The sequence below is a fragment of the Pollicipes pollicipes genome, unplaced genomic scaffold (genome assembly GCF_011947565.3).
Source record: "Pollicipes pollicipes isolate AB1234 unplaced genomic scaffold, Ppol_2.1 Scaffold_2555;HRSCAF=2994_pilon_pilon_pilon, whole genome shotgun sequence".
Taxonomy (NCBI): Eukaryota; Metazoa; Arthropoda; class Thecostraca; order Pollicipedomorpha; family Pollicipedidae; genus Pollicipes; species Pollicipes pollicipes.
In genome coordinates, this window is record NW_023596136.1 from 40229191 (window position 1) to 40251691 (window position 22501).

Consider the following 22501-nt stretch of genomic DNA (forward strand, 5'->3'; position numbering starts at 1 on the left):
CCAAGGCATGAAAGCAACTATTTTGTTCCATACTCTTGATTACTTGCCTCAACTTTGTTAAGTGGTCCCTGATGTCTGCCTTAACAAGATGTTGTCCGTAATCGCCATGGCTTGTTGACCGGCGTATGACTGCACTGTAAGCATGCACTACATCTTTTAGCATAGGAACGCTCTAAGCTGCGCAGCAATTACAATATGAGGTAGATATCGGTTTTTAGCAAATAATCGGACTATGCCATTTGAGATGTGAAACAAGCATCTCAAACTTTAAGTAACTAAATACAAATAACCAAACTTAAATGGATGCCTTTGCTGCAGCTGAAAAGGCAAGCAGGTAAACTGGTTTGGGGGCCATCTTTAATATAACGTTTTGGGAAGAGGTTGGCTTGTGGAGCGCATGCAACTTTGCCCCTGACAAAAGCTAATCATGATGATCAGAATAAGGTGTCTAAAGTGATTTGGGGGATTTCGATTTGTGTGTTGTTAATTTTGTCTGATGTCAACAAGCTGACACAAATTGATTGAACCAATACACATGTTGAAACCAACCAAAAATAAGCTTTAGCTTGCTTTCATCACAGCTGCTGCTGTCAAGAAAAAGGTGAGGTGGGCTGGGATGATGTACAGCATATGGGCTACTCTAAGTTAGGCTAGGCTGCTTAATTGCATGACAAGTGGCAGTAGGAACTTTGCAAGAATCAACGACTCATAAATTGTGCTGTGATACATATAGGTTAGACAGAATGAGATAAGGTAAGGTTTCTTTTGGTTAGGCTTAGTGAGGGTGCTTTCATGGAAACAAGCATTGGTATTTTGCAAGAAACAGTAAGATGATATTTGAATTTCCTGAACTCATCTTAACAAAACCAAAGGGATATTTTTGTGATTTGTTGATGGGCAGGACTCCCCAGGGCTTTTTTGTCTGAATACTTTATGCTTGTCGATTTTTTTTGTTTTTGTTCTTGAATTTCTTTGCTTGGCTTTGTGATAAAAAATGATGGAGAAGGGATGTGCCAAGTGCAGCATCAAAACATGGGTGCTACAAAGTTTTTGATGGTTACCATACTGTAATGAAAATCCTATTTTGTAAGGTGTTCTTTTTTACTGTAGTGACCCAAGATCCTTGTTTTTCTTTGTTATCTTAAAAATGTTTTGTCACCTTTATGATATAATGCCCATGCCAACTTGAAATAAATGTATGTTTGCTGGGGCTTCTCTCACTGACTCATAAGCTTTAACTGTTGTCAATTCAATTTTTTCACTCCCGTACAGTCTTTCTGCGATGGAATTTTTTGCCCCGCCCTAGTTCAAAAGCTATTCTAGCTCACTGCATTAGTGTGTCCGAGCAGGTTGACAGATGGGACCCCGACAAGACCATAAGGCCCTCCATTCAAATAAGAAATATCCACGACACAATGTAGAGGGACGCTGAACCGTGGAGTGTGCCAGAGTAGGTTAACAGAAGGGACCCCAACAAGGCGTAAGGCCCTCTATTCAAATAGCAAGTGCCCAAAACCCAATGTAGGGGGCCCCCGAACGCTTAAATGTGCCCGAGCAAGTCATCAGATGGCCCCCGACAGGAACGCAGAGCCCTTCATTCAAATGCCCAGTGTGCATGGCCCCAAACAATCCGTTGTATAAGAGCAGGTTAACATATGAGACCCAGACAAGTGCGTAGGGCTCACCACTGAAATTGAAAGTATCAAGACCCTATTTGGAGGGCCCCAAACGACCAAGCGTGCCCAAGCGGGTTAACACATGGTCCCCGACAAGAGAGGAGGGCCCTAATCAAGTGACAAGGAATTGAAGGGACCATATAACCATAATGAAGAGGGCCCATGTGTATATCGCGAGTGTGTCGGTAGGTTAACCGAGACCAACGTGATGGGGCCCCGAACAACCGAGAATAGCCCGGCAAGTTAACATATGGCGCCCCCGGCTATAGCGCACAGAGTCTTTCAGGAGAATGGGAGGAATTCGTGAAAGACTTCTGACTGACAAGGGCACCCCGTCACGGTAGTAAGAAGGGCCCCAACAACAGTCCAGGGCCTCCCGGTAAATGCAAAAAGAAAAACCAGGGCAACGTGGAAGACACCTTAACGATCGGATTGACCCCGTAAGTGGGTATAAAGGCCCCCGGAAACAGCATAGGTCCTCTGGACGGCGTAGTGAGACTTATGATATCCCAACCACGACCCTCTCAATCAGTAAATAATAATGTTTGCCTGCTCGTGGGTCCTTCACCTTCGCTCGCGTCTGTTCTTGGACGTCTGGAAGCCCAAAGACCTCCAACTTTGTTCGTTTTGTGTTTAGCAAAGGCATATGTTCGGCCGGGTTTGGGCTCCCTCGGAGCCCACGGGCCACTGGGGTCCAAGGGGGCCATGACCCCGTACACTCCTCCTCTGGATCCGCCCATGGTGTTACGTAGCAATTTAAAAGCTTGATCAGCTATGGACAATGTAATAACCAATCTCTGCGGATCCAATCGATATATCTCTTAAGGTCGTTGACCTGAAGATGGTCAAGGTCGCGTTGTTACGGATCAAGATCGAAACCAAGCAGTCTTTTTACTGGCATAACACTGCTACTCCAACCATTACTACCACTAATACTACCACCACTACCACTATAACTACTACAAGAACCGCTACTACTACTTCTACTGTGATTACTGTTGAAAACTTGCATAAGAAACAGTTTTTGACGCTCATTTTGAATGTCTTGATCACAAGGACTTCAACAAACCTCTTATTTTGGCTTCAAGATCGTCAGGGAAGGTCATCAGCTTAAAAATGACTTCGATCAACCTTTGATTTTGAGACATATGTTAAAGCTGGTTGCTTGACTGCCTGATGTCGATTCGGACACCGATCCTGAGTTTGATCTTGTTTAACCTTGTTGACGCGGAGGTCACGAAGGTCAGAGATAAAAGTCACGATCTAGAGGCTTATAAATTTGAAGAAAATGAGATCGCATAGAGATTTATTGCCCTGGGAACTTGGTGTGAACTTGGTGGAACTTGGTAGAACCCTAGCTCTCTTAGATTTTTTTTTGCTTTGTTTTAGAGCTCAGGTCAAACTGATCCCAGAATCGAGCGCGACGCATGCAACTGGCCACTCCGGCGTGTGCTTAAATGTGTTCAAGCATGCCAATTACCCGCTGAACTGGTACAACTCCCCAGGGGTAAAAAGATGCTCGCTGACCAACTGTGAAAAGCGCAGAATGGTCGCCATAATGAAATTTTCAGATTTGACATTCCTTGCGCCACGCACCCACGAGACTATCCTATCTATCACGTGGCTATCCTATTTCCGAAAAAAGCAAAAGTGATTACAGTCCTAATGTTAGTGACTTATTTGAGCTGAAATGCTACTTTGTAAGGAAGGCAATATTCTGCTCTCTCTAGGCAAGCTGAATTTCAGCACCGTTCGCTTAGGACTGACCGCCTGGCGAGGTAGGACGTGAACAGCTTTACAGACGCGGGCGATGTGTGAGGAGTTCAGCTGTCGTGCCACCAGTAACGTCTTAATGAACCAAATCGTGTGCGACGTTTTGGGCAGTGACAGCACACTTCGAAGTGCCGAATCTTTCCTCGCACTCGTTGCTGAACCTGTCACTCACACACGAAAGCCGCGTTGTCCATGATCTCGACCTCACTATCTGCAAGACATATCATCATCATCGACAGCTGATGCTGTTGCGTCTGTGTGACACCGAAAACCTTAAAAGGACACGGTAGCGTATTAACATGCTGGCCTCGGGAACGGTACGTGCCTGCAACACTTAGGCAAGTTTATTGCATACAATGATGCATGCGCGCAAATATATCGACAATAAGAAATTAGAGACAGGTATATAACGTAAGTCAATCGAGAATATTCCGTGTTGTTTTACGAAACGCAAAAAATAGCATGCCTACAACGAACTGAGGGTTCGAAACCCAGCTTTCGATTTTCAGTGAAAATTGCTAAGCTGCGCCCTCGTCCCCCATTGCCATTACATATAGCCCACATAGATCTTTCATGCTCCTTCATGCTCCGTGGTTCATTTGGCAAGGACATGATTGAATTAAATGATGTGATAAAACATATGATTTAACTAAGCTTGTTTGCCATTGCTTCAATCTCAGCACCTGCATTGCATTCGATGGCTAGTTGTGACATATAAGTTTATATCAGGCAAAACTAAACTAAGAAAATGTGTGCAGCTACACAACATACAGCGCTTGGCAAGCACAGGCTAGATTTTCTTTCTATTTCATATATTCTTTGATGTATCAGCTTGCTGCAGTTGGCACAGATACGTAATGTGTTAAACAAATGTGATTCAGTAGATTACTGACATTTTTTAAAGCATCAAATCATCCTATTTTCGGAAACTCAGTAACTGAGCATTTTTCAGCTTTGCCTGAGATGAATTAGATTAAATGCTGACACACAAGGACAATCACTTGCGGGCGACGAGGGTCGTTGCCCCCAACCTTTCGGGCATTCCGCTGACCACCGTCGGCAGCATAAACTCCTCTGTTTTTACATACTGACAGATTAATTCATTACGATGAGCCTCACCCCCCTGACCAATCCCCCAATCCCTGATCAGCTGCTGAACATGGCTTGGCTTCTTCAGACATCAAACTATAGCTGACTTCCCTGAATAATGCTTTGGGCGAAGGACTTGTGACAGTGCTGGCAACAGCGGACAGATGGTTATTCCTGCAACAAGAGTAAGCCCTGTCATTTCATTAGTCGACAGTGCAAAGGTGACGAAGGTTTTAACCAACATTAAACATCTCAAATATGGCTAAAAATACATACAGATAAAAATCAACTAATTCGATTCACAAAATGAGTTTGATTTTCAGAGAGCACCCTATTTGGACATTTGGACTAGCAAAGCAGAAACTCCTTTGGGGTTGTTGCACATTTTTATAGTAAAGCCATCATGTTTAAAAACCACCTGCTAGACGAGCATATCGAGCCCGCATTTCAGCCATACGCCTTTGTCGGAATGGTACAATAAATAGACGAGTAGTGAATCCCGTCAGCCTACGACCCCTGTTTGAAGATGTTTACCTTTTGAAACAGCGCGCCAGAATATTTAACAGATCCCGGCATTCCGGGGATTAAACAGGTATTTATTGCCAGTCATAAGTTCATATGGTGGCTCCTTAATTCAGGCTGTCTGGCTAGGGGTGAGATGGCTGAAAATATGTGTACATGCAAACACAATACCACGTTAACCTAACTCTCATACCAATGCTCTAATGATACCCGCATGATCGGCTTTGATTAGCCCTGCTCGTTCAGGTCGGCTCGCCGACTTCTTGAAAAGATTTGGTGGTTTTTTCTTCCGCGATGGTCCAGTACTGTATACATTATTTTGAGATGCAACAGGCCTTGAAATGCTTAAATTTCAGCCTGTGTGCGCTGGGTCAACACATGACCGCCGAAAAGGTCTTCTCTGTCTGGTTGTTAGCGCCACGCATACACGCATCAAATCTTAAACAATTAGGGTGCACGAACCACGGGTAAAGATCATGTTATTTTCCCGCTTTATTCACACATTTTACAATTGCTTTCGTAAACCACATTTTTATGTGCGCATTCAATTGATTTCCGAGCACGAATCGCCTATGAGTGAATTTTCGCAGACAAACCACATCCCTAGTTATCATTAGGATATACTGTAATTTTCACAGGCTAAAAGTGTTGTAAAAAAGTTTGCCTTTAAATGTTTTGACTACTGTGTTATCAAAGCGCGGCAAACAGCGTGTCAAGCTGCAGACGATGAGGAACAGAAAATTTATGTGATAAGCTCAGATCATGGACTTCTGCCAGCCAAATGAAGATGTCTCTTTTCGGAAAGCTATTAAAATCTAAACGTTTTGTCACGCTCTCAGGGTTCGCCTGGCAAAAATAATGACATTTACGATCCATCGCCTGCAAAAGCACAGGGCTGGAAAATGCTTTCTCTTCTGCGATGCTGCGATAACGTCCCTTTTTCAGCTCCGTGAGCTGCAGAGCAAAGAAAAAGAACATCCCGCTGATCTAACGACGAAGCGATTTGAACAGTTAGAGGATTTGTATTTCGGAAGCAACATGGAGTTAGAATGATTGACGACAGGATGGACGCCGCCATACTTCTGAACACCAATCTGATGTGTGCGACGGACGAAAAATTTTGAAAAATATCTGCCTCTTTCACTTTTGGGACAGTCCTTATCGACGGCTCATCGATCGCTAGGTACTATTGGCGTTTGCAGGGTCTGTTAGTCTGTTCGCACGAATTTCACGACTTGTATTGATGACGTGAGCACGACGTGGCTCCTCACACGTGACCTGGAGACGGCGATGACTGTGAGGCTTGCGGTCAGGCAGTGTCACGTGAGCACGACATGGCTCCTCACGCAAGGCCTGGAGACGGCGGTGATTGCAAGGCATGAGGTCAGGCCCCATCTGGTTGGTGAACGAAGCAGAACAGGGCTCCCGAGGTACGGGAGTAACAGGTAACAGGACTCCCGCGGGACACCATCAGCCGGGTTCGGAGCTGTGCCAGCCCCGCCTTCGCGTGTGTCACTCGACACGACACGACGATTTCATGTGTCGCTCGACACGGCACGACGATCTCATGTGCCGTGCGACACGGCACGACGATCTCATGTGCCGTGCGACACGACACGACGATATCATGTGTCGCTCGACACGACACGACGATCTCATGTGCCGTGCGACACGACACGACGATTTCATGTGTCGCTCGACACGGCACGACCATCTCATGTGCCGTGCGACACGACACGACGATCTCATGTGTCACTCGACACGACACGACGGTCTCTTGTGCCGTGCGACACGACACGACGATCCCATGTGTCACTCGCCACGACACGACGATCTCATGTGTCGCTCGACACTGCACGACGATCTCATGTGTCACTCGACACTGCACGACGATCTCATGTGTCGCTCGACACGGCACGACGATCTCATGTGTCGTGCGACACGACACGTCTGACACAGTATAGGCATAGTCCCCATCGTGATAGACCCGCACGACCCGCACCCAAACTCCTGCAACACTCTTGCTGGGGAACCGCCCGAGGGCTCAACCGAAAGCCATCGGGGACTGGCGGGGCATCTTAAAGGGAGTGCTCCTCATTTGTGCGGGGTTTTGAACTGGAATGGCCATCTCAGAGATCTTTCGGTGCTGTTCACGACGCTTCCCTTCTTAAGGCCTGAACTCTTCTAGATTCTGAGCCACATGCCCGCAGAGATATGCAGACTTTTAGGGGAGGCTTCAAGGTCACGAAGGCGTCCATGACACCATAATGACGTCATTTAAATCCTGTCATTCTATTGGTCATGCGATGGTCAAGGCCAACACAAATATAGCTGTCAAGTCGTTCAAGTCTGGCGTATGCGAGTACCATTTCCTGATGTAACGGTCTTCAATTAGCTCCCACTCAATGTTATGCAATGTATGACGACGTAATCAGGCAATGACGTATTGAGAAGCGCATTTTCTAGATAGAGAAACTGTGTGGTCTGGAGCAGTCTTTTCCGCTTAAAAGTATACCAAGAGTTCCTAAGTGAGCTTATTTGATTATACCTAATGCTTGTAACATCTTCAAACGTGGAAAATTCCCTGTATTAAAACTTGTGGGAATGGTTGTGCACGTACCGCAGCCAGAGTTGTGGCGAAGATTATGATGATGCTTTTACTTTAATTCAAGACAAACGCGATCTATTGCCAGGCTACAGCACCACATACGGGACGCGACAACTAAAGGGGGGAAGAACACTGAAACTTCCTGAAAATTGAAAAGCGACCCTGTGGGCACTGGTTGGGAAGACATAACCAAAACTGGCTATCTGCCCCTTGACCTTGAGAGGGCTTCAAATGCCCCTGAATTCTTAACGATAAATCAATCTGCCCACTTCAGGTCTGTTCTTTACTCTGATTCACTAACCACTGCAAGTTCTAACTCCTTTTAATTTACTTGCTACAAAAACCTCACTGCAATTATTGTATTCTGCGAGCCAAACGGCACGCAAAACAAAACAAAATGTATTACATCTATGCGTGGTTCGTGCGATGATCCTGAACGGTGAACCGCTGATTGTATATCCCCAAGTTCGTTGGAGTGTTGAAGACTAGACTCTCCATGTTTCTGTTGTCCCGCTATGTGCCTTTCAACAACTTCTCACATAATTTATGCCTGACATTGTGGCGAACAAACATGCCGGGAACAATTCTTCGAAGGGGATGGAAAAGCTCCATTCATGGCGTGCACCACAAACCCACCATAACCAATTGGGTTAGAGTGGACGGGCCCATAGCACCAGCGGACGGATATGGCGGCCGTCCAAGTCGTCCGGCAGAGGGAGGACACGGAAACAGGATCGTTTAAAGGGAATGCTTCACGGTTGAAGATGTTAAAGTGAGAATCAAAGATGATGAAAAAGATTGCTTATGACCATTGGTATATTTTTAAGTGAAAAAGACTGCTCTGGGCGGCACAATTCTCTGTGCAGTAAGTATCTCAATCCGTCATGGTTTGATTACATCATGGAAACCATGCACAACATCGATTGAGAGCCAATCGGCCGCCATTACGTCCGGAAATCGTGCTCACGAACGCCAAACGTGGACGCTACAACAGTTATCTTTGTCGGCCTTGATCGCCGCATGACTTTTGGCATTGCAGAATTCAAATGACGTTATTGTAGCGACATGAACGACAAAGTGACTTTAAAATACTCTACCCAAAATACCCTCTTCCTTTTCGCGGTCGTGTAGCCCAGAAACTAGATGGGCATAAGCCTGAAGATGGGCAGGGTTGTGAACAGCACCGAGGGGTCTCCAATGTGGCTAGTTTAGTCCAAAACCCCGTGCAAATGTGGAACACTCCCTTTAATGAAAACCTGCGAACCACATCGGATGAGCAATACATGACGACCTCTCTCCTGAAGCGCCGATACTTCCTCTGACTCGGCTGAAAGCTGTGAGGCGTCCGCCCCTGCCCTCGCGCCGCGCGTCCGCAGAGCGCGGCGCCCAAGTGCCCTGGAGCGGAGCTGGCAGACCCGGCCCGCGCCGCCGCCCGCAGTGGCGTGCTGCGCCGCCTAAAGAGGAAATGGTTTCGTTTCCAGCAGACAATCCCTCCAATTGTCTGAATGAATGTGATTGGAACAATGAGTCGGCCGGCGGCGCCAGAGGACTCATTTGGCGTCGTTCGCGGTGCGCGCCCGGCGTTCCCCGGGGCCCCGGATGACCAGATGAAAAGGCGGCGAGCGCGCTTCGCAGAGCCCCGCTCGTAAAGTTGACCGGGCCTCTGGCGCGCCCCGACCCTGTTGAGCGGCCGATCCCACTTTATGGATCATTAAAGTCCACTTTGGTGCTCGATGCTGGCCAGCAAATGAGTTTAATTATGGCGCGATAAATTCGCGCCGCATCTCTGTTTGCCATTGGCCGGCGCCGCCAAGGCATAAGTGTTGCGTGATTTACCGGCGTCGTTTCTCAGCACACGGCCGGAATGAGACATCAGCTTTGCGCCGCCAGCCGAGCCGCCAATATTTCTGCAGCGTTGCGAAAGCGCGCCGTCCCGAGAGAGCGATTTTCCGCCCTCTCCGCCGCGCGCCGGTCGCCGAGCCCGGAGGCTCCGCCCCTCGGCGAGGGGCGGAGCTTGCGCACGGCGGCGGGCGCTGATTGGCGGGCGGGCGGTGGGCGCGGCGCGGCTCGGCCGTCGGCCACCGCCCGGGCCACGCTCACTGCAGCGGCGCGCCGTGTCGGGTGAGGACGCCGCCACGCTCCGCTGTCGCGCGCCCGCCCCGCCGCCCGCCCGACGCCCGGTGAAGTGACGGACGGACACGACTGTGAGCGGCCAGTGTCGCCCGCGGACCGGCTGCCCTGCTGCGCGCGTCGTCGCCGATGACACCATGGTTTGCTCAGCTGTAGAGATGAACCCGGCCCCCCTGAAATCGTCCTTCAGCATCGACTCGCTGCTCAACGACCCGTTCAAGCAGCGGGTGCCGCTGCCGGCGCCCGAGGCGGACGCCGTCTCCGACGACGGCATCCTGGAGAGCGACGTCGACGTCATCGGCACCGACGAGGACGCCGACAACTCGCGCGAGGCCGAGGAGAAGCTCTTCGACGCCGAGCCGGCCGACGAGAAGGCCGACGCCAAGGGCGACGACAAGGCCGACGACAAGGCCGACAAGAAGAAGTTCGAGAAGCCGCCGTACAGCTACAACGCGCTCATCATGATGGCAATCCGGAGCCACCCACAGAAGCGGCTCACACTCAGCGGCATCTACGAGTACATCCTCAAGAACTTCCCCTACTACCGCGAGAACCGACAGGGCTGGCAAAACTCGATCCGGCACAACCTCAGCCTCAACAAGTGCTTCGTCAAGATCCCGCGACACTACGACGACCCGGGCAAGGGCAACTACTGGATGCTGGACCCGTCCTCCGACGACGTCGTCATCGGGCCAACGACGGGGAAGCTGCGTCGGCGCTCGTCGACGGCCGCGCGCAACCGTCTGGTGGCGTTCCGACACGGGCTGACTTCGCTGCCCTTCCCCGCGCTGTACCCGGCGGCGGCGTACCCGGGCGGCCGGCTGCCGGCGCCGCTGTACCCGCCGGCGGCGGCGCTCTACTATCGCGGCGTGTACCCGGCGCTGTACCCGGCGCTGGCCGGCGAGCGGCCGCCCTACCTGGCGGCGCCGTTCGCGCTGCCGCCCGGCGCGCCGGCGGCCGCCTCCTCGCTGTACGAGCTGTACAGCAAGCTGCCGGCGCGGCTGGCGGCGCCAGCCGGCCTGTACGGCGGCGGCGGCCCCGCTGGCGGCCGGCGCCGCGGCCGGCTCGGCCGCTCGCTCCCCGCTCGGCACGCCGCCCGGGAGTTCCGACTCGGAGCCGGCGGCGGCGCCCGACCCGGCCGCCGAGCGACGCCTCTGAGCCCGGTCGCTAGTGCAATACTCCGCCGCCGCCGCCCGACCGGCCGACCGCCGCGCTAGGTAAGGTGGCCGCGTCCTGACCCGACCTGGCCTCTTCACCCCCGGCGACACCGGCGCGACTCTTTCACAAACCAGCTGTTTTTTATTTATGACTTTCGTGATTGGTGGGCAGTCACTGTCGTTTGCGTTGAGTTGAGCGTTTTCGAGAGGCTGGGCGGATAGACGCTATATCGGTGTGCAGATCCGTTGATATTGAGTGGGATAGTCACCCGCGTCGCGCGGGGTAGACGCCTAGAGTCAGATCCACCTATCGTTCGTGTGTAAAGGCCTATGTACTGTGTTGCTTGTACAATAAAGAGTCTATCGAGTGGCCCTCGCCCTTTTCCACCGTCACGACCGTAGAAAGCGGGAGAACGCCGCACCCAGCCTGAGACGAACACTAACAGCGCGCGCCGTACGCATCACCACGCGCCGGCCGCTGGAGACGGGGCGGGGCGCCTGCCGGGCAGGGCTCGGCCAGGTACCGGGTCTGGTCCGGCGGGGCGCCGGGCCGCGGTCCACCAGCAGCGGCGCCGACACACCATCAGCGGGGCCCGCTCGTAGGCCGCTGAACTAACCGCCGGCCGTCAGCGCGCGACCCAAAACAGACACCGCCGACCGAGTAAATATTTACCGGGCTACCCGGGCGGTGCAGATAGCGGGCCAACACGCTTTTTACCCGGGTGTAAGATAATATCGTAAATGTCGTGGCCTGTGTAAACAGGAAGAGTGCGAGTAGTGCAACGGCGATAGCGGCACCGGCGCGGTCAGAGGGTCTGCGCCGCCGCGCAGGCCCTGATTGCCCCCTACAAGTGTCAGCCGATCAAGCCGCCGGCTCTCGTGCCTGGGGCGCGTCAACGTTTACGCCACGGGGACAACACGCAGCCGCTAACGGCTAACGGTATAAGCGGCTCCGAAGCAGGAGATTCCCGGAAGGTCTGCCCCTGTGAGGGTGGAATGTGATAGTGCTACACCACACCGCTCAGCCGAGCCAGGCCGCCGTCGCCAGGGCGGTCGCGCTGGATCTTTCAGCTTTCTCACTCTCCCCTTCCATGCTGGACCACAGAGGTAGCGCTAGATATTGCCCCGGTTGAAGCGTCTGCCCCTCCCCTGCCCCTCCCCCCCCCCCACCCCTGTCCGCCGCCACTGCTGCCGGCCCTGCTGCCGCCCCTGCTGCCGGCCCAGCAGCGCCGCCTGAAGCCGCACACTCGGCTGCGCTCCGCGCCGGTAGCGTGCACGGACCGAATGCGACGCATCCCATGCAGCAGTCGCCCGTCGCCGGACCGTTACCCTTGTTTGCGGCCGTGCCCGCGCCGTGCACTGGTGACGTGTGCGGGCTGCTGACGGCCGCGGGCCGGAGGTGCCCCCGGTCCGGGCGGCGCGCCCAGCGGCCAGCGCCCAGCGGCCAGCACCGCCGACGGCTGGAGCAGCGAGCGCCAGGCGCCCCCGCAGCCAGGCTGCCTGGCTCGCCCGCAGCCGCGTGGCCCTCTTGTGTGTGGCGTGGAGTGTAAGAACGGCGGTCGTGTTGTGAATGACGGCTGTATGGTACGGTGCTAAATGGGCTGTCGATGTGGCATGCACCATGCCATTGTGTGCACTTTAATACTTTGATAAGCCACCTCTCGGACACCGGTGAATGCCGGCGATACACGCACGTATTTGCTCGTTTTAAATCCATCGGTATTGGGGATCACAACAAACGAAAAACTGGGCTCATGCGGTTGAGTGCGAACAAGTGCGTAGTTATGCAAGACTGGTGCACATACATCTTAAAGCTCATAGCTCATACACAGGGCGGCATGGTTGAATATAAATCTCAAACAGTGATTATAATGCGCCGATACATATCATGTCAGTCATTAAGAACATGCTACTCTATGATGTGGTAGAAAGGAAATTCACCGAGCCCCACCTCAGTTTGCAATCGCAAGACATCAAAGAGTCATCACCGCAAAAAAAAATTTGGGTTTCGGAAAGAGAGGGGGATATATAGAGAGAGAGAGGAGACTCAGCTACCACACCAGATGGAGGTCACAGGGGCAGGCGTGCCATCGGGCACAGGAGCACGCGTACCGTCGGAAACAAGGGCACGCGCATGCTGCTGTAGATAGCTCGCAAGCGCACACACACACACACACACGCGCGCGCGAGCGCGCGCGCACACACACACACACACTGCTGCACTCGAGATCCCACAGGCTTCAGTTGCGGCCATAGGCAAGCTATTGAACACAAACTGCGGAACTCAAAAGTGCTGTCGGCAGAAGTGTATGCGAACAGTGAGGGCAGGAATGCAGAAGACTTAGACTCTTACTTAGACACCACCCAGTGCGTGCTACAAAACATGCAGTCACTGTATTTGGAAGTCCGGTGAATGTGTTTTTACGGAGTCCGGGATGCGAAGAGGGGTCCCCTGCAGCCAGCGCCCACAGAGCGTCCCTAAGAGGACAACATGTGGGTTACGCAGTGAGAGAAGCCATCAGTCCCAAAGCGAACAGCGCTGAGAACTGACCTTCACTGAGTCTGAGGGTGGCTTGTCTTCGACGCAGAGGGTTCAAACGAGGCAGCAGACAGGAAGACAAGGAACACAAGGTTTCGACAGGGACTTTCGCAGAGTGCAGCTGACTGCCTCATTGAAGTCACTACAATTCGAATATGGTGTCAGTGTAAAACGCTCTTCTCGACAGACGTTCTTAGCCAACAGCTCGCAGCACTCTCTATTCTGCATCGACGTAAGCAACTGTTCGGGGCACAACTCATCCTGATGGACGTCATGGGCAGTGGAAGCCTCGCCCAGCCGGACTCGAACGCCATCCCAACGTTCCAGAGCCACCTCCCTCACTAGACGCCAATCAGAGGCTGCAAGTGTGGTGTTTGAACCGTTGCTTCCCTGTCCCCCAATTCGGGCATGCGATGTTTGGTGTTGGTGCCGTTCCTTCGGCAGTCGCTGTGCGGTCCACGCTCTTCGCAGCCGAAGGCTCTGGTCGTCGAACAACTGCATCCCCGCTCGAAGTGGTTGATAATGACATTGTGCAAGCACATGTGCTTGTATGTGTGGCTTCGTTGCCAGTATTCGTGATAAGGAAATAGTGATCATGAACTATGACAGCCCTCTAGCATCTTTTAGGGAACTAGATTCCTGTGCGTGGCTGGATCACATTATATCATGTATATTATGCCCTATGCATCATAACCATCGACCTGTTAAAGGGCCTCGTAAAGGGCCTCTTACTTAAAGGGCCGTTCCAACTGCGTTTTTTTAAGAATATCTTCTGAACAGTTTTGCGCCGACATTTTCTGAGCCTGAGTTTCAGTCATTTCTGTGTATGTTGCAGAGCTTTGGAGCTGTTCAACTGCGGCAGTTCATGGCACATGACCTCTTCGCTGAGGTCATGTAAGTGGTAGCATCATCAAAATTGACAGCTAACGCTCATTTCTCGCAGGAAATGCGTTTTTCTGGACTACTTTCACATATTTATCCCTCTAATGTGCATTACAATAATAGCAATTGCTCCTGTAAGGTTAAAGTCGACCGAGCTTGCCAATGGACGACCCGACCCTGAAAGATCGGGCCGTCCATGGTCAATGTAGGTCGACTTAGCACTTGTAGCCAGAATTGGCATATCGAAGATCATTTTATCTAAACCAAAATGGCGCATGCCTTCCAGTATTACAAGGGTTTATTCTAGCGCTGTTTTTTCTCCGTTTGATTAACTTTGCTTCGTAATTAATATAACCGATCGGGCCAATACAACATAAGCGTTAACAGCTTTGGCCTCACATGACATGACAGGTCACACTTGATGATTGATGTCTTCGGGTACCCACCTGCTAGAGATTTCGGCATTTCAATTCAAGAGTTGTTCAACGCTTCTTTCTTCATTACCGTGACATGCATTGTTCTGAAGATAACAGGAGGGATCTATAACGTGTTAATTGATTGATATGACTTTCTTGAACCTGTCAAAGCTACTTTCACCTTCGTTTAGTTAAAACTACCTCATGGAGTTTGGCAAGAGCTTTTCCAACACTTTTTCTCCATGGGTGTAGCTTGGTCGGTTTTCGAGTTCTTAGGGAAGGCATTGCCCTCTCCGTAGGGCTTTGCGTAGGGCGTACTGTGAGATGAATGTAAAAAAGTGCGCACAGCGGGGGTTGACAGGGGGCACAGGGCGATCCATGCTCATCTGAAATGGCTAGTATGCATGTAGTGGGAGCAGCATGCCATAGTCTAAACAGCACACACCGGCCAATCTCCGAGCTTCCAGAACCAACCACATCAATGCCATCTGACAGCGGCATTCCGCCCAGCCAGGCGTAAGTAACTGAACTGGATTGCACGCCTCGCATATGGCAACAAGCACCATGTGTGCTTGTCTGCTCACCAGACAGCCGTGACACGAGTTTTTTCTCCGTACATGAGGTGTCTGACACAACAAGGCACTTAGACGATGAAATCTAAAGGTAAATGACATGTATCACTGTTTGTTGACTGTGCCGTGTTTCATTGGGCCCGAACGGCTTGTCCCTGACTGGTTTGACGCGAGACACTGCTTCTAGTGATTCTAGTGATCTAATGACGCGACTTACCTCCCTGGAGGTCGAAGCTCTGAATTACGTAAGTGGCTCAGAGCAAATGCGGGAAGCTATGGCCGTAAGCGCGCCTTAAATGTTACTGGGATCCAGCTCTGTCTTGCTGCTTCACGTGGTATAAAACACAAAACGTCCATGCACAAACCTGACTATGGTCCGCGCCTTACCGAATACGGTATGGGTTATGCCCACGCAAGAATATTGCATCTACATACGAGCATTTCGTTTGGCTTTTTATCTCAGTGCTAGTCCAACAGAAGGTGACAAATTAATAGTATATTGATCTTTCATGAATCGATATATCACCATTTTGTCACCTCATCTTCAGCTACCAGCACGGGAAAGGCCAAAGGAAGTGCTCTTGAAGAGAGCATTATTCATTTTTGTGCTTAAAACTCCTAGTCAGGTCAGACGCGCTTGATTTAAACATTAATGCCGTTTTTGTGCATACTCCTAAAAGCTTTTTAGTCTGTATTCGAAGAAGCCACTCAAACGTGAGAAGTAATACCAGTGAGCTCCATGTCCACCCAGCGTTCCAAAATTCATCCAGTAGGGTGTTCAGGATGTAAATATAAATGCATGCTACCATAATTCTGACTCTTCGGCGGTCCCCGCACGCAATTCGTTGGCGCTAATCCGTTGCCCTTTGACCCCGACTCGGACATCTGACCCACTTAGCCATTTGTCAAGCTTGAGGCTCATAGATACTGATTTGACAGCCTCCCGGTTCGATTCTGATTGGCCGATTTTGAGCAAGGGGGAGGCCATAGGCAGTGAGCCCAATGCCGGGGTGTTATAGCATGAAAAAACATCGACATCCCCGCCACTCAAGTGGTCGAATATTGGAACACTGTGTCCACCAGTCATTTCAAGTAAAACATTTCATTTGCTTTCTTTCCCAATGTGTGTTATGTTATGTTTGCAGTCCCCTAGTTGAAAAAAAAATGTTTGTGCAGTAAATGGTTTGAGAGCCGGAACATGCTACTTAGGGAAGAGCTTTAAAAAACCAAGCCATTATCACGGGAATTCCACGAAAAGCCATGAAACAGACGTCTAAGCCAAGGCTCTTATACCAGGTGCGGTCATCCAGCCATTTGACCGTTAAGTCACGTGGTGCGCAGACGTCATCGATTGTCCGCAATGCTGTTTTCAGAGCTGCGCCATGAGGTGCGCTAGAGCCGCCTGATTGGACAATAGTTGATGACGTCAATGGATTAAGTGGCCCTATGGCTGCCGAAAGGATAACAGGGGGTCAAAACGTTAAAACATAGCATTCGACTCTCCCGTGCGGTCTTTATAGCATGGCGGCACTTGTCCAAGACGCTTTGGCTTTGGGATATCTTTTTTACTCAGATGGTCAGTTCAGTGCAAGGCCGTGTTTACAAAGCAGGTGTGTAACAGCGACATGTCATGTGGCCTAATGACGCACAAGTCTAATTTCAAACAAGGCACTTCTGTTTAAACGGAATGTTCCACATTTGAATACATTGAAGACGATGATGCGTTGAAATCTGATGCGACACCAGCTACGATGAAAAAGCTCACTTATAGCTATTGATATACTTCTGAGTTGAAAAGATCCTTCCAAGCAACACAATTTCTCTATTAAGTAAATATGATCCAAACACATCATTGTTTGATTGCGTCATCGTGCCGTGTACAACATTACTTCAGAGCCAACTGACGCCCGTTAGGTAAGGAAATCGTGCTCACGAACGCCAGACATGAACGATTCGACAACTAAATCTTGATTGGCCTTGATCGTTGCATGGGCAATGGACCGACAGGACCTGAAGGACATTATCATCGTGTCACGGATGCCTGCGTAGCCTTGAAATAGTATCCCCGGAATATTCTGCAGATCTTCTCGGGCGTGGAGCCCAGGATCTGAGGAGGTGTAGGTCTTGAGAAGGACAGGGCTCCGAACTGTGCCGAATGGCCTTCGAGATGGTTATTTTAGTTCAAAACCCCATTTGGATGTTGAACACTCCCTCAAAAAGGAGTGTTCCATAACAAGACTCCAGCAATCCTTTTAAACTTCATGCGGTTCGACCTTTGTAAGGGGGTTTTGAACTGAACCAGCCATCTTGAAGACCATTCGGTGAAATTCACAGCCCTGCCCTCATTAAGGTATAAAACCCTCTCGTTTCTGAGCTGCACGCCTGTTAAAATGAGCAGACTTTCTTGCGCAGGCTATTTCAATGCTACCACTCCACCAAATCCTGTCATGCTACTGTTCATGCGGCGTTCAAGGTCAAGACAAATGTATTTGTCGAGTTGTTCATATCTGGCGTTTGTGAGCACGGTTGAACAATAGCCTGGCAGTCGATTGGCCCTCAACCAATGTTGTGCAAGGTATGCAAGGCTCGGACACGAATTACATTTATGCTACACAATACAAGAAGTTATACATCCTTCCTACTTTTTGCGACGTTCGGACTTGTAATCGAATAACTCAAGAACAGCGTTGCAGCCGAGTATTTAAATGCAGGTAAGCGCCTAAATTTAACGGATAAATATGCAAAACCACCACGAGAAAAAGATTAGAGAACTGCAAGTGAGCGTTCTCCTACAATCGTTCCATGACGCAATCAAACAATGACGCATTGAGAAGAATATTTACTGAACAGAGAAATCGTGTTGTTTAGAACAGTCTTTCCCCTTTAAATGTATATCAAAAGTTATAAGTGAGCTTACACCATCATGTCTAATGCTTGCTTCAGTATCTTCACATGAGGAACATTTCATTTCAATGGTTGGTGGTGCCGACTGTGTCAATCACAAAGGTTCTCAGCTCACAACTTTCAAAGGTCTTCGGACTTTGTTCCTGGTCGGAAATAGTGACGTCCATTGTGACCACCACACTTAATAGGAACCAAGATTCCGATTGTGTTTACGTGCGATTTTTCTCTTAATTGTGACAGTTTGTACGTCATTTCTCTTAGCGAGATCGACATGAGGCCCCTGCGTACATTCTCGAAAGCTATGAAAAATTATGTCACTTGAATGTCTTGTTTGCGCTAAGACCGCCCATTCCACAAAATCTTCTACGGGTTTACAACGAAAAAGAAATATAGGGGTGTGCTAGAGCGTTGTCTGTAATTTTCACTCGAATACAACTGGAATGCGGGTCCTTATTATTTTTGGTTGGTGCTGCAGTGCCATTCTCCAATGTCACTATCAGGCCTGACCAGTCCTGAGGTTTGAGAAGAAAAAAAAACTTTTGAAATAGGCCCCAAAGGTGACATATTCCTTTACGTCGACGTTCTATCACGGACAAGTATCATGCAAATTGTGCCAGAGTTAAGGTCTGAGAAATAAATACACTATCATGGCTTACGATCACCACTGGCATGCAAGCCTTCACGTTATTTAAGCAAGTATTATGCTTAAATTTTGGAAATACGCCATAGGAAACATGTTCCTGATGTTCGTTCCCAAATTGTGAGCATATGCCTGAATTATGAATAAACGTGTATCAGTATTGCACCATCTTTGTTCTATTTTTATGAAGGACTTCAATTACAACTCCTGTCATGATATATCTTCATTTAGTATGTACCTCCTTTTTACCTCTCCATTGTCCGTCCAATCCTGATGGAAGTGAAGAAGGAGAAAAATGGATGATGCGTTAGAGAAAACAAACGAAACAAGAAAGTTATGAACAGACATTACAAATGATAATGCGGACCACCGGCATTGACAGTGTTGTTAACAGTGTTGTTAATTAGCACCATTAACAACGTTAACAGTTAACAGTGTTGTTTATGTTGATTAACAGCATTAGCAGTGTTGTTAATGAATCATGAAAGCAATGGTAAAAAAACAGTTATCATTATTCCGATGCTAAAGTGCTAGATCGACTAGAACATAGAACGTCTGCGAAAGGTCCATTGTAAAGCTCTGAAGAATTCGCAAACGGAATTGTACAGCACGGGTGAGGCACGTGACGTGACATTTGCGGAGAAGCATTGGTTGAATGGGAGAAGGACCACTCTGGCGCTCAGTGCTGATGTTAATAACAACAGAATCCGAGCATTCTATTCGGGAGCGCTGCTGACGAGAACATTATAGCATGTTGAAGCGGCGACCTCGGCCAGGATAGTCGCGGAGATGGGGCCAACGGGTGACAAAAATAAACACTATTTTTTAGATAAAGCTCATAGTCTTCTATCAGGTTTTTGACCCTAAGATCTAGATTTTCTTCGTTAAAAATCACATTCCAAAGATGGCATTTGCATGCTACAAGCATTTCGTACATTTAACTTGCATGTTGAGGTAAAGCTCATATTATGCCATCATCACTTGATAATCTGGAAAATTTTAAATACTTCAAAACATTTCAGAAGCTTCAAATATTTCACTGTAAGTGGCTAAATTAGTTAAAAGTAGGAAAGGGTGTCAAGCTCCCCAATGAGTGTCGAGCGTGTGTCTCATCAATAAGATGTGTGGAAAAAGACCGTCCACAAGGCCCGCGCCGCCAGTACACTAAATCTTAACAAAATTACAGACAAAATACTGCATCCCGAAAGCTTGATGGTATATATATATATATATATATATATATATATATATATATGCAGTTATGCTTATGTTTCGCAATCAAGGGAAAGCGTAATCTCAGTACTTTTGTGGCTGAGATCTACGACCCACCAATGTTTATCACAATCCCGCCGTAAGTCCGCGACTGTTATGCTTGCATTTTAGTTTGGATTGTGACACTTAAAAAGTAAGGTCTGATATGTGTATAGATAGATTGAATTAAACTGGGGCTTTTGTTTCATTAGCCCGTCCAAGCGCAGAATGATAAGAAAATTAGCGTTCAATTAGTGTTATTTTTGTGGGTCACATTTTAATTGGAACAATTACATGGGAAACCATTTAACAATACTAAGCAGCTTTTATCACTAGATAGCACCGCCCTGGGGTTTACTATGAAACATTGAGCATCGTGCGTTATGAGTTGTACATGTCTCATGGAGCAAACGATATTCGTCAGCGTGGCGCGACTACGTCACGTCCACGTGACATTCATCCTAGACGAGCCTGGCAGTGCAAGAGCTTAACCACGAGCGCAGTCTGAGCTTGTTAGCGCCAAACACTGCACTCAAACGGTCGGCGCTGTTAGCCACAGAGGTGATGATATCCTCTAAACTTTGGATCGGCACATCCTGCGCATGCCATGACTGCAGTCTATGGGCGGCGTCTAGATCCCTTGAAGCTGATGCCCCGCCCAGCGATCCTGACAGCGACCTCTCCCCTCCTGACGCTCCTACTTCCACAGATGCTGACCGCGATCCCTCCCCTCCTGGCGTTCCTTTTCCCAAATATCCAGACAGCGACCCCTCCCTTCCTAACGCTCCTACTCCCACAGATGCTGACCGCGATCCCACCCCTTCTGACGCTCCTCCTCCCAAATATCCAGAGAGCGATCCCTCCCCTCCTGACGCTCCTCCTCACACAGATCCTGACCACGATCCCTCCCCTCCTGACGCCCCTCCTCCCAAATATCCAGAGAGCGATCCCTCCCCTCCTGACGTTCCTACTTCCAATGATCCTGACCGCGATCCCTCCCTTCGGACGCCTTCCTCCTCCCAAATATCCAGGAGAGCGATCCCTCCCCTCCCTTCTGCGCTCCTACTCCCACAGATGCCCGACCGCTGTCCCTCCCCTCCTGGCGCTCCTCCTCGTCAAATATCCAGACAGCGATCATCTCCCCTCCCTCGCGGCTCCTCCTCTCAACGATCCCGACTGCGAACGCCCTACCCTCCTGAGGCCCTCCTCCCTCCCACAGATCCTGACCGCGATCCCCCTCCCTCTGACCTTTCTCCCCTCCCCAGAGACCCGGACCGCCGCATGGTTCGGAGGCAGGACGTTCACCAGGACTGCCTGCGGTCGGAGCAGGACGTCACCAGACTGCTGCGGTCGGAGCAGGACGCCACCAGACTGCTGCGGTCGGAGCAGGACGTCACCAGACTGCTGCGGTCGGAGCAGGACGCCACCAGACTGCTGCGGTCGGAGTAGGACGTCACCAGACTGCTGCGGTCGGAGCAGGACGTCACCAGACTGCTGCGGTCGGATGACGGCGGCTTCGACACGTTGGCCTCCGCGCTGGTATTTCGTGGGTTACAGAAGAGCCCGGTCTAGGCAGCGGCGCCCGAGCTTTGGAAAATGTCCCAGTGGCCCAATGGTTTAGCGTGGTAAAGGTGATGCATTCGGGAGTTGCTACTGAGCTTTCCTGTGTTTTACATCGTCACGCCTCCAGCGCTTCGGGATAATGCAGCGGCATCTCTCAGCGGCACCTCCGGGTGCGTGTGGTCTTCTTTTGCTACACGTTCTCCTCTCCCTCGTAATTCATCTTTAAAGCTGAGCATGTGACAGTGAAGTGCTGCATTACGGAAATACGTTAGGGACCGTGGCAAAGGAGCTAATCGTTAATACCTTACTACTAATTGTTATGCTAATTGTCTAAAATACTACTTACTAATTGCAACAGAAAGAGCGAAAGCCTGAAAGAAGAAAGGGGCCAGGTTCAATGGGAAAAGACGTCGTACAACTTCTCACATGTGCAATTCAAAAACTAGTTTTGTGGTGACCCAATTTTCCCGATGATCACTGAGCATGTTTTCATGAATATGCTCTATCAGCACGATCCCTTGCATTGCCTATGTAGTACTTGTGCTGTAAGCTGAAGCTCCAAACTAAAATTTTGAGCACAGCTGGCACTGTATTTGACGACTCTGCGTGCTTGTAAAAAGCTTAGTGTGCCTGTAATTCAATGAAATAAACGAACGCATTCTGTAAGATGACGCTAATGATTACACCGGTGTACTGTGAGTAGGTGGTGTAAGTGCTTTGTAATTCGGTATGCCTCATTCTTGTACTCAGCAAAGCTTGGTTTGTGTTAAAAGTCGAAA

General features: G+C 49.8%; 1 protein-coding gene across 1 annotated transcript; it reads left to right on the forward strand.

Annotated features, from left to right (window-relative positions):
- Nucleotides 1-9783: 9783 nt before the first annotated feature.
- On the forward strand, nucleotides 9784-21608 carry LOC119101160 (fork head domain transcription factor slp2). Its single transcript, XM_037224441.1, has 2 exons — nucleotides 9784-10705; nucleotides 21425-21608. The coding sequence occupies exons 1-2, from the start codon at nucleotides 9936-9938 to the stop codon at nucleotides 21606-21608; spliced, it is 954 nt and encodes a 317-aa protein (XP_037080336.1). The 5' UTR covers nucleotides 9784-9935.
- The last annotated feature ends 893 nt before the right edge of the window (nucleotides 21609-22501 follow it).